This window comes from Symsagittifera roscoffensis, chromosome 8 (genome assembly GCF_963678635.1).
Source record: "Symsagittifera roscoffensis chromosome 8, txSymRosc1.1, whole genome shotgun sequence".
Lineage (NCBI taxonomy): Eukaryota > Metazoa > Xenacoelomorpha > Acoela > Convolutidae > Symsagittifera > Symsagittifera roscoffensis.
In genome coordinates, this window is record NC_087069.1 from 46379832 (window position 1) to 46392256 (window position 12425).

The 12425-nt window shown below is 34.0% G+C and overlaps 2 protein-coding genes across 5 annotated transcripts in view; both read left to right on the plus strand.

The window, feature by feature from the left end:
• Positions 1-12425, plus strand: part of LOC134853315 (vacuolar-sorting protein SNF8-like) — a 340685-nt gene that overhangs the window by 245956 nt on the left and 82304 nt on the right. The gene's annotated exons all lie outside the window — the stretch shown is intronic.
• The window catches only part of LOC134853314 (pseudouridylate synthase RPUSD4, mitochondrial-like), a 315381-nt gene that overhangs the window by 245956 nt on the left and 57000 nt on the right, over positions 1-12425 (plus strand). Inside the window, exon 8 of one of the 3 annotated variants that reach the window (XM_063869286.1) lies at positions 1972-2258. The exons of the other annotated variants lie outside the window; for them this stretch is intronic. Within the exon in view, the coding sequence (XP_063725356.1) occupies positions 1972-2187 (216 nt within the window). The 3' untranslated portion in view covers positions 2188-2258. Of the gene's footprint in view, positions 1-1971; positions 2259-12425 lie in introns of those variants that run through there. 3 annotated transcript variants of the gene reach the window in all.

Below are 12425 nucleotides of genomic sequence, written 5' to 3' on the forward strand. Positions count from 1 at the left end.
CCTATTTTGAAGTTGGTGTAATTGTTGTATTTGTCCAGTTCTTCCGAAGGTTCGGAAGGCTCCCAACCTTAAACAAGTATGAACAAATAATTTTAAGTTTGCATAATATAATATGCATATATTTTTTAAGGAGAGTAGCAGGCGAAAACAAATACTCGTGATTTTATATAGAAAATTTGTTTTGCTATATCTGAAAATTATTTGACTACTGTATTCAAAACATCACTTGGCTATAGGTTTTTTATATATCAATTTAATAATAAAAAAAATTTTGGTCTCGATTGGTCAAAAAACGTCTTTTGAGCAGAATCAAAATTGCCCAAAACAAAAATTTAGCTGAAAATGCTTTTATCTAAGATGTCATGCCCGCACCCCTCTGTCTCTCTTATGGTTTTTGAGGTTAATTTCATTATGAGGTCAATTGACCACCCTGCCTTCATGTGCGCTGCGTGAAGTAAACCCGTCAATGCATGATTCATACAACTCGATAAAATCATTGATAGTATCCACATCACAAGAGTAATCAGGCGCCTCGGTTGTTCCATTTGTTTTGTTTTCAGGAGAACCGAGAGAAGAGATCAGTTTTTGGTCGAGTTCATCCCAGTCAATAGACTCAACTTCCTCCTGAAAAATAGTAATTGAATCTATTTCAGTATTTATGACATTGAAATTTTTTCCAGTAAAAATTGAATTGTTGGACTTCGGTTTGTCTGTTTAATTTCGTCGGCTGAGTTGTCACATCACGGATTTTTGCATTAAGCAGTTTTGTAATATAGTTGAAAGTGTTGTTCGTTGTAGTTTCAGGGGGGACTCAAAAATTTTTACGAAATCATTTTTTTTCGATGCAACTGATGTCTGTTCAAAAATTGTTTTCTTCTGTTGCTAACTGAGCTGTAAATTTTCTCGCTCAAAATCTTTACGTTTTACTTAAGATTGTAAACGATCGCTGTTTAATTTTTGATTGCCGAACTTAATATGTTGAAATTTGTTCAAATTTTCGGCACTGTTGAACAAAGTTTTCATTTTCGGCACTGTTGTACTTCGCCACTGTTGACTGCCCCTTTTCAACTGTCTGTTTGCTATGTTTTTTTTTTCAAAACAAAATCAGTGTTATTTAAGGTCGATTTGTCGCAAAAGTTTGCACGGGGTGGAGAAAAGTTTGATGATCGCTTTGTGTCCTAAATTGTATGGAATGTTTGTTTCGAAAAGTTTTTTACTCACGTTGGTTCTACACGTTGCTGGTGGGTAGCTCAAAACTTCTTCAATTAACAAAAGCAAAAATATGCATAATGTTTTTAAAAGCATTTTAAGCGTGGAACTTTTTCATTTACTGAATTTTTTTTTATTGGTGAATTTGAAAGTGTGTCGATTGTTTAGGAAAGCAGAGGCTGCCATATGTTGTTTGTTTTACATTTTTGAAATCTTAGATAAGTATTTGTTTCCCGTAAATAGAGTTAGAATTGTTTTTATGACATCTGCATTGATAAATTAGCAGCAGAAGGGCTTTATTTTTTATCGATTTTAAAACTATATGTAATCAATAAATTCGTTTTCAATCAAATGTTTTAGTTATTTTTATTTATCCAGTATTTGCCACTTGCAAAGGTTAGAGCATATATTGAACAGAAATCGGTTGGCCTTTTGTGAAGGCTTCAAGTTTTTTAATAGGTTACGAAGTCAATGTTAGGGCGACGAATAATTAAAATCTCAAATTCGGTGTTATCTGAAGAACAATATGGCAAACAGAATCCACCGTCATACGTTCCGATGCATTTTTTCCGAAACTTTTTTAAACGCTCAACATCGCAAAATGCCTTGATTCACCCGAAGAGGAGGCAGTAGTCTTTTGGAATACTAGAGCAAAGTAGCGGACGTGAGCTATTATCTAATGGGTGATTTACCAATAAAGCGTCGGCAAAACATCCAGTAACAGAATTTTAGATTTTTCTTAGTAGCTCTTTTATGTTTCAGATAGCCGGAGTTGACCCAGACCCTGGATCAGATGACCCAGACCAGCCCTGTGTTATATGTCTGGAAGCGAGACGAGAGACCTTCTTCGTACCATGTGGTCACGTGTGTGCTTGTACCAATTGTGCTAATCTATTGACTGGTGCCTCATCTAACGGAAGACGATGTCCGATATGCAGACAGAGTTTCACGCAGATTAATTATTTGAGATATCCCTGATGTGTGAATGACTGGAAACTAGATATGTAGATATGATATTTTTAAACGGGAAAATTGGAATTAGTAGAATATGTTCTTTTCAAGGTCTGATTGCACTACAGTGGTTTTATCTTTGAGAAAAATAGTTAAAGAACTTGTTAACTCAATTTTCTGCTTGCAGACATTTATTCAACCAGTTCAGTTGAGAAATTCATGAATGTTGACTTCTTTTGTATCCTGGGTTCAATACGTTTCCGGCAATTAGCTTGCCAGCATGACTGATTTTGTGAAATATGATTTTAAATTGAACTCACGGCTGCATTTGCTAAGTTTTGAGCAAAACGATCGTTTTCAACTATTTCGCACCTTGTAGGTTTTTCGCGTATTGTTATCGCGATTAAGTTTTCGGTATTTTATCCACAATTTTTTGATGCCTATTATGTGTCAATTGACGTAGTGAAGAAGTTTATAGAGGTTTTGATTTTTTTCAGCAAAATTTAAAATTTGTTCAGGTTCAAGGTTGATTTTGCGCGTTTTGATTTTTACCGATTTTTATCAAGTTCAGTTCATTTTCTTTGTTAAAAAGAAGACAAATCCCACTATCGAACTGTAAAAAAATAAATAGCACGAAAACTTGATCAACTTCTAGTTTCGAAAGTGGATATTTTAATTTTCAGATTTTCCCGCGCAATGAAAAATTTTTTCCATTGATCCAGTTTTCTCTATTTTGGATAATTCTATCGAAAAATAGCAATCATAAATTGTTCTTGAAGTTCAAATTTATTTAAGGCTATCTATTTTTTTCAAGTCTATTTTTCTCTTTGCATTCATTGGCTCTTTTCCAACTGTCTGTTGGCTATGTTTTTTGCTTAAAGAATTCAGAGCTAATTTGCTTTTTTGCGTTACAATTTTTGATTTTTTAATATCAATGCAAATTCTTTTGTATAAGGACGCTGTCCGATTGCCAAATAGGAAAAAAGCTCGAAAATTTAAGAACGACCTCTAGTTTCGAAAGTGGGTTTTAGTTTCAAGATTTGTCAGTGCAATCTAAATTTAATCAATTGATCCAGTTTTATAAAGTTGGGATTATCGAAAAAGAATAACCCATTAATTGTTCTTCAAAATCAAAGAGGTGTAAGACCCGCTTTTTTCGAAATTCGAACGTCGCAATTTTTTTCTTCAAAAAATGAGTTTTTTTGGGTTCCGTGTGTTCATTGGCACGTTTCCAACTGTCTGTTGGCTGTGTTTTTAATAGTCCTGAATCCAATGTATATATTGTTAAGGCAGATATCAGAAAATAACAAATGCTCTTGATTTATCATAGGAATTTTCTTCACGTATATTGGTAAGTTGTTTACTTCTGTTTTTATTAAGTGCCAGTGAATATTCAAAAAATCTTCAAAATTGGTGGTGCCTAAATTAGATTTTTCACTCTTCAACTTTTGATTTTTGCACAAGATATTGTAAATTATAGTTATAGAAAGCAATTTACGTTTTCGAATCAAAAATATTTAAGATTCAGTTATATATGTGATCTCAGTTTTGAGACTTCATAGCGGAACATAAATATATTTATTGACCCAGTTTTCTTTTAAGAGCTAATGAACGTAGTTTAAACGCTTCTGTATATCTTGATGAGTAGACGCTTCTGTATATTGTTTTTTTTCAGCAAAAGTTGTGAAATTTGTTCAGGCTCATTTACTTTTTCGCGGCTTGACTTATGATTTTTTAAGCACAGTTCATTTCCTTTGTTAAAACGAAGGCAAACTCAACTATCGAAAAGCTAAAGTCAAAGTCCTGAAAAACGCGATCGACTTCAAGTTTCGAAAGTGGAATTCAATTTTCAGATTTCTCAATGAATTTAAAAAAATTACTTTTTGATGCGGTTTTTCTCAATTGTTTCAGTGTCAGTCATAAATTGATCTACATAGTCAACTTGCTTTAATGCCATCTATTTTTACTTAGAGTTTTTTCAATTATGAAGTCAATATTTTTTTCTGTTTACTAGCGTTCATTGACTCTATTCCAACTGTCTTGACTATGTTTCAGCTATAAATATTCTTGAAAATCAAAGAGTTTTTACGGAATGCAGGTTGTTGTTCGAAATAAGAAAGTTGAAAAATGCTCCAAAATATATTCAGTTATTTTTTGCGGTATGCTGGAGTTCCTTGAAGCTTGTCAAAATTGCTATATTCAAAACTATGAATCAGATCAATTAAGCCCCCCCCCCGTTACAAAAAGACGTCAGCAAACGCAAGAAGACAAGAAGATTGTAAATGTGTTCATAGCACGCAATCAATTGACCGACTGAATTTTTTTAAATTTGAATACGAAAAAAAAAATCGAAAAAGAAAAAAATCGAAATTTAAAAAATTTTATCTCAATATCAAAAACTAAAAACTGTTTTCCGCTGCACAGTTTCGATTTATGTGCCTCAGTTTGATTCATTCTTTTTTCACTCAAAATGTAAATTTTGAGCTTTGATATTGTAAATTTTGTTGTTCCATATTTTCAAGTGGTTATAAACATGTCTCAAGTACCTATTGAGCTATATTTCTCTCTCTCCCCCACGCGAGAATGGGGAAGGGAGAGATTGTTCAATTGATTCCTATGAATCAGTTATTTTGATTTGATGTGTGATTCGGTTTGAAAATTTCGTTCAGACTGAGTGCTTTGTGACTTCAGAGCTCAGACTGGGTGTTTCTATAGCTTTGTGAATCCAGAATAGTATTTTTTCCAGGCTATCTGAAACTTGTGATTCCCGCTAAATGGTTCAGTTTTCAACCAAGTTCAAATTTGTCAAATGATTTTTTTTGGGTTAAAAAGAACGTAGGCGATTTGATTGTCCTTGTAATCTTTTATTTTAGTCGGTAACTGCGACAGCTATTTTGATCTGAACAATAATAGCCCTCTAAGCTAATGGCCATATACCTAGGGGCGGATTTAGGGAAGGGCGGGGGGGGGGCGGACGCTCCCCCCCCCCCCCCTCAGGGATTCGACCCCCTGCCGACCCTAAGGGTCCCCCCTTTGATACTTTTTCAGAAATCCTTTTTTGACCGAAATCCCCGACCGACCCTAAAATTTTTCTAAAGGCGCCTTTGGCGCCAATGTATACTAACTTTGAGGGGTAGCGCGCGCCAAAAAAACGCAGAAAATTTAGCCAAAATAGGGGCAAAACAGTGCTTTGGGAGAGCACGAAAAATCAATTTGGTCGACCTAAAAAAAAGGTCAAAATTTTCAAATTTTTTTTGAAAATCCGCCCCCCTCGAGAAAATCCTAGATCCGCCCCTGCATATACCAACATTTACATTCAAAAAAAGACTAGAATAGATAGAATTACTTAGTGGTTGTTAGAAGTTATTAATAATGTAATTTATTAAAAGTTTCATTGCTTGAATAGCTAGCTCAGAGCAACTAATTCTTTTGCGAGCCGATCGTTTAATATAGATCGGCTAATGTTTATGATTGGGGGCGTCGGAAGAATTATGAATACTTGAAAATTTTGTTTCCAGATTGATATGTCGCGTATGAATCGCAACGCAACTTCAAATGCCAACCTTAAAAACAAATCAACATCATCAATTTCACAAAATGGTCAGAATAATTTAGCTGAGTATGCCAAATTCTTAAACGAAAAATGGTCTTCAGGAGAGCGATATTCTCAAGATGGACTTACTTTCTATTCTGAAAAACAACCACTAGCTAAGAAAGTTAAATTACTAAACATAGACAGATGGCTAGACGAACAGAGAAACATGCAGAAAAGTTCGAAGCGATGATTGAGAATTAAAACAAAATTGTTTATTTTTGTTTACTCTGAAAATTTTGCTTCGCTTCCTGACCTCGATTTGACCCGAAGATATTGTTTGACCTCTGGCCGAAGTGAGAGTAGTTAGATTAATGCATTGCGATGTGTCAAAGTAAATGTGTTGCAATGAACTAGTGATTTGGTTCAGAGTTGAGTTGAATAATTTATCATCCTGCTTAGCTTAATAGAATGTCTGTTTTTGTTGACCTTTTTTGTTTGTAGTTAAACTGAGTTAAAAGTTTTGTATGATGTGTTTTTCCTGTCATTTTCTTCATTTGCTAACAGTTGGCGTAAAATCTACAATGTGTGAAGAGAACATTCATTCAACCAATATACTATCTAACCCGGGTCTTTTCTCTTATACGGCCCCAAATTCATTGTTATGATATTATGAAAACTGGATCATAATGCTTGATTATGATTGAATGAAATAAACAAATACGAAGGAAATCTGAAAATTAATTTCAAACGTATTAGCTTATTTAACTCTTCGGTGATTTTGGGCCACAAAAAAGATTCCTAAGCCTTAACCTTTTACTTCTACGTCACCTTTTTAAGAGTTAAACCAATAAATTGATTAGTCAAACATAAAAATTTAAATCCGTTTATATTTTGGTCTGTTCAGGTGAAGTTGTGGTCTTTTTGAGGTTTGTTGTCAGAAAACTCGACGATTGGTTTTGATTGTATGAAGATGTTTACATGGTCTTGATGAAAATAGCGTAGCGTATTTCGATGAGTTATTATTGCAAAGCAAATAATATAAGCAAAAAATCTTAAAAGTCTTAAAATTTTGTGTTTCGAAGTGGACGCTGAGCAGTAAGCAGAATGTTCTAAGAGCGGAATGGGTCCAAGAGCAGAAAAACAAGAATTTAAACGTTTATTGATTTATGCGGGCTAATTACGCTCGCGATTAGCAAGCGTTATCTTATCCGAATGTAGACTTTTTTCGGTTTAATAACTAGTTTAACAAAAATCAGTTGAATCACTATGCTGCGGACATGTTCAGTTCCATGAAAATTCAAGTTTAACTACTGGGTGGGTGCTAGTTACTACAGGGTAGTTTCAGTGAGACTTGAAACTTTTAAAAGTTTTTTACAAAACCAGTTTTTTCGGCTCAACTGGTGTCTGCTTAAATAGGCTTGTACTAGTTACTACAGGGTAGTTTCAGGGTGACTTGAAATTTTTAAATGTTTTTTTAATCAGTTTTTTCGGCTCAACTTGTGTCTGCTCAAAGATTGTCGGCCTTGTTTCCGCTTCGTAAGGTTTGTTCAGTTGCTAATTTGAAATTCAAATTTCTTGCTTGGCATATTTGCTTAGAATTCCTGTTTGATAAAAACAGGTATTATGGAAGTGAATGGGATTGGGTTTTTTTGAGACGCTTTGGATATTGTCTTCACTTTGCAAACAATTTAGTTTTTTTTAAACCCGTCTACTGATTTTCCAAAAAGGGGTCCTTAGAAAGAGCGTCTTTCTTGTGTGTCTGCATACTCCTCTGGTTTCTTTTTGCTTTACCTCCTTTGTCTACAGCCTTCGAAAAAGTCTGGGGGTAATATTTGACAAATTTTTCTGTTTTTTTTGTTCGCTTTCTCAAAAACTAACCTACTAAATCTAAGAATAGAACGGATTTGAAAAGCTCCCCTCCGTAAGCGGCTACGCACAATTTTTTTAACTCATGAAATTATGGCTCTCGGAATAGTCAATTTTTTTTTACTTTTAACTATTTTTTGAATCTTTTATAAAATTTCTCGAAAAGTAACCTTCTAAACCTGAGGTTGTGGGTTCAATTGAGATAACGGGCAGTGGTAAGCAATTTTTAGTGGGACTAATGGGTTTTTGGAAGCAATTTTTTTGAGCGTTTTTCTAATTATTATGTGAATGTTACCGAACAACACGCTCCTATATTTAATTTTTTGGGTTCAATTCGAAGAACGGGTACTGGGAAGCGCCTGTACTTATGCGACTACGCCCACTTTTTTGACACGAAAAATAATGGCTCTCATAAAAGTCAAAGTTTTGATTTTTGACCGTTTGTTTTAACTGTTTGATTTTTCTCGATAACTATCTTACCAAATTTGATATCAAAGATTTAATCGACCCAACAGGTTGCTGGAAGCTTTCTTTTTTAAATTTATTACGCCCAGCTTTTTTTGAAGACCGATTTTTGGAAGATTTTTTTTTAAGTCTACTCGAAAATTACCGTGCCAATCTCAGGTTAAGTTTTCAATCGAGAAACGCAATTTTAAGGAATATTCAATTTACCGGGCGCAAACTGCTTTTAGCAGAAAAAGTTACGGATATCGGAACTTTGACCGTTTTTACACCAGCAAATCTTGGGTTATAGTATGAACTCTCTTTTTTTCCAACCTAAGTAGCGAATATTGTTGCGACTAGTGTGTTCATTTTGATCAAAAACCAGCTGTTAAGTACAGTCAATGTTAAGCATATTAACACATAGTATTATATTACAAATAGCACTTTAGCGTCAAGGTGTCATGGATCTGTAGTATAGAGGTAGGGAAGGAGACCCGCAACAAAATAAGTGAGTTCAAACCTGGGCAGGGTCGGATGTTTTTAATGAACTTTTTCGTATACTAGTTAAAATGCGTCCACTCTATAAATGGTTAGATGGTAAATTTCTTTTTTTTTCAAATTGACTGGTACTGCTATTGCGTCATAATTGTCTTGCGTAATAATTGGCTTGCGTCACCTAGCACTTATGTAGACTCATAATTAGCGTGCGTAACTTAAGAAAATTTGTAGACTCAAAGTTTCATCCATTCAGTTTTTCCCATTAGCATTATTGGCCATATTTTGCCTATGTATGCGAAAAGCAACTTCCTCTCTGTGTTTAGAAAGTTTTCCTATCCAAAACTACTCTGTCAAAGCAGAAATGAAAATTTCAATCGAAAGAAGCTGTTGCGCGAATGTTTCCTGCAGAAGTGGTTACTACCTAATTTTACCTAAGAGAAATGTTATCTCTTTGATAAAATTCCAAAATCTCCAAATTTTTTACTCTTCATTTTTTATAGAAGAGGAAGAACTAAGGTTTTGGGTAAATTTTTTTTCTTAAGTTATGCATTTCGACCGGCATAAGTATAACAAATCCAAAAAATATCAGACTCGTAGCTCCAGCTTAAGCTAGGCCCTAAGTGTCTCTCATCGATTTTGGTTCACCTATTTTTTTGGAAAATTTTTCTTGTTTCGATTTACGCTTTTTTATGATTGCGTTGTATCGCAAAGGGTGCGAAAGAAAATCTAGATTTAAATACTCAAACTACGCATAAAATATTAGTTTCTTGCTAATATTGACAATTCTTAAATCTAATTTACCGATTAGAAGAGGGTATTTTTGGAGAGGGATTGGGGAGTATAATTGAGGAGGAGGGCGGGGAGTAGTAGATGTTGGAGCTGAAGTGGGGGGGGGGGGGGGGGGGGGGAGGTGGAAGACCCCCATGTTTTAGGATAGGGAATAGAGCATCCGGTCTTCCAGCTATGTATTAAGATAGGGTATAGAAATTACAATGTATTAAGATAGGGAATACCGATGGTAAGGTTTCAGTGTGATGGTAAGATACTGGTAAGAAAAACGAAATTTTTGTGTGGAATTGTCTATTTTTTCGCAAAAATGTTGGCGCGCGTTAACTAATTTGTAAATATCAAAGGTTAATTACGTGTAGGTTGTGTAATGAAGGGTTTTTAATTAGTTTTTTGATACATGGTAAGTCAATGGTAAGAGTTTTTGGGTAAAAACTTGGAATTTTTATGAAAAAAGTTTCAAAAAACTTCAAAACACGATAAGATTAGCTATTATTTAACCTAATTTATTAGATAACCTTACTTTTTATCTAATTGAAACGATAATCTTACTTTCTATCTAATTGAAACAATGCTGAAACCTACAGAGACTTTGAGAGAAAAAAAATTAAATTACAAAAAAAAAGTATATAAATCACTGCATTGTATAACAAGTTTACCGCAACATTTTACATTTTAATATCATAAAACCAATATAACACGACATCATGAATAAACTTACTACACCAGATCAGTTCTTATAAGCTCAATGGTTTTGTGTGAATTCCATCATGAATTCCATCATGTATTCTCTATCTTAATACACTGTAAACTCTATACCCTATCTTAATACATAGCTGGAAGACCGGATGCTCTATTCCCTATCTTAAAACATGGGGGTCTTCCACCTCCCCCCCCACTTCAGCTCCAACATCTACTACTGCGGGGTGTAAGGGATCGGTTGCTTAATTGCGGTGTTGTCTCAAAGTGTAATTATAGTCGATTATAATGCAATGTTTTCGACCACGAAAATCGATTATAATCCATGGATCAAATGAAGATAAAAACAATCATGCGTTTCAAACAGCCGGAATTTCGTTTTTATTGAATTCAATGAGAGCAAGCGTGTTAGCCGATCAAACTGAGAAGTTCGCATGCTGTTGAGATTTTTATTAGCTTACAGGCTGCGAAATTTTGGTATTTTTTGTTCAATCAAAATGAGTCTCAATTTAGTGACAAACTTTCTTACTTAATTTATTTAAAACCGGAGGTATTTTTTTTTCGGCTATGCGACTCCGTGGTTACTCACCGGTAATTTATCGCTATAGGTTACTAGGCAATAGTTTACTAGCTCTACTAGACACATATAATATTTTCAGTGGCTATCACAATGTGAAGTTAATTTTCAAGCCATATTTCTGTTTCTGGCTTTTTTGTTTTTTCAAGCTACTTTGGACCTTTGTTGCTCAAATTTGCGAAGTGCGCTTTCATCTCTTTTGTCTTAAAATGGAAATTCGCTCTTCTGATTCAATTAGCAATTATATGCTATTATCAAACGTGTTTTGTTAACAGTTAGAATATTTTTCCCGTTAAATCTTTTCACAGAATCATTATGAGGCTATAGTGAGGCTCTTTTAGGGTACTCCGTGGAGTTACCAATTTTGCCTTCAAATGTGATTGCTCAAATCCTTGTGATTTTTGAGATTTGACGTATTTTGGAAGTTGTCAGAGTACTCTCAGGGAATGGGAGTCTGGCCTCAAAAAAACGATTTCTCAATTTCTTTTAGTTTTCGAGATATGAAGTTTTTTGTGATTTCAGAAAATTTTCAGAAAACTGAAATTTAAGTTTTTTTGTTTGAAAATTGTAACCCTGTAGTTGGGAGCGGTCAAAGTGCACTGAGGTGTTGCAAATTATGTCTGCTCAAATCATTGTAGTTTTCGAGAAAAATTTTCAGAAAAACTAATTTAATTTTTTTCTTCAAAATTTGAAATTCCCAACCCCTTAGTCGGAGGCTGTCAGATTACTCTCAAGGAATGCGAATACTGCCTCCAAATAAGACTGCCCGATTGCTTCTAGTTCTCGAAATGTGACATTTTTTGTCAATTTAAAGATTTTCAAAAAAACTTCATAAAAAATTTTACAAATTTTGAAATTACCAACCCTGTAATTGGGTGTTGTCAGAATTAACTCAAATGACTCAGATCTTATTTCCAATATATGCAGTTTTTTATGAGTGTTAAAATTTCGATGTTTCTGTCTGTATCGCAACTTTTTCAATTGATTTTGTTAACTGATATTTTGAGCAGGCGTATCTAAGCAGGTACTACAATTTCCGTGCGTCAAAATTGGATTTGAAGTAGTTTTTTTTAAAATGTTAGTTATGTGAGTGTGTACAGGTCTCATGCAACAGCTGGTGTTCCAAGTAAGCATTAAAAAGATTCCAATAAAAAGTTTCTGAATTTTCTCTGTTGTCGAGAAAAACTAGATTGAGTTTTCCAGTTTTTTTAAAGTAATATTCGGAGAGTTTTGGAAGAGAATGGATTTCACAACAGGGTAGATATCTAAATTAGCTATTAATCTTAAACCTATTCAAGTTATTTTAATCTAACTTTTTAAGTTGGATATAATTTTTCGAATTTTTTGATTTTTTTCAAATATTTTATTTAATCATAAGTATGGAGCGTTTTCAGCAAAAGAATACCCTGAGATTAGGGTATACCCAAAAGATTTTGATCAAAATAATTAATTTTAAGTAATCAATTAAGAATATAAAAAAACTCAATGCCTCCATTTAAAATTTTTAGCAAAGGAGATATTGGATCGTTTCTTATCTAATGAAATTGATTTTTACTGAAATTCATGGCCATATGTTTCTAATGCTTCTCCCTTTTCATCGTATCAAATGCTTTGGCATATACAATTGGTTTATACTTCATTTACTGGTTTCCAAACGTTGTTCTAATGAGAACTATTAGAGAACGTATATGCAGGGTTGCATGATTAAAATCAACTTGATTTAAATCAATGATTTAAATCGGATTTTAATCGTAAAATAAAAATCAACCCTTGAGTTATGCTGCCGAGTGCCGCGGTGAACATACAACACAGCGTGCGTATTTACATTGGTTACGTACTTCGCTCTTCATAGCATACTTT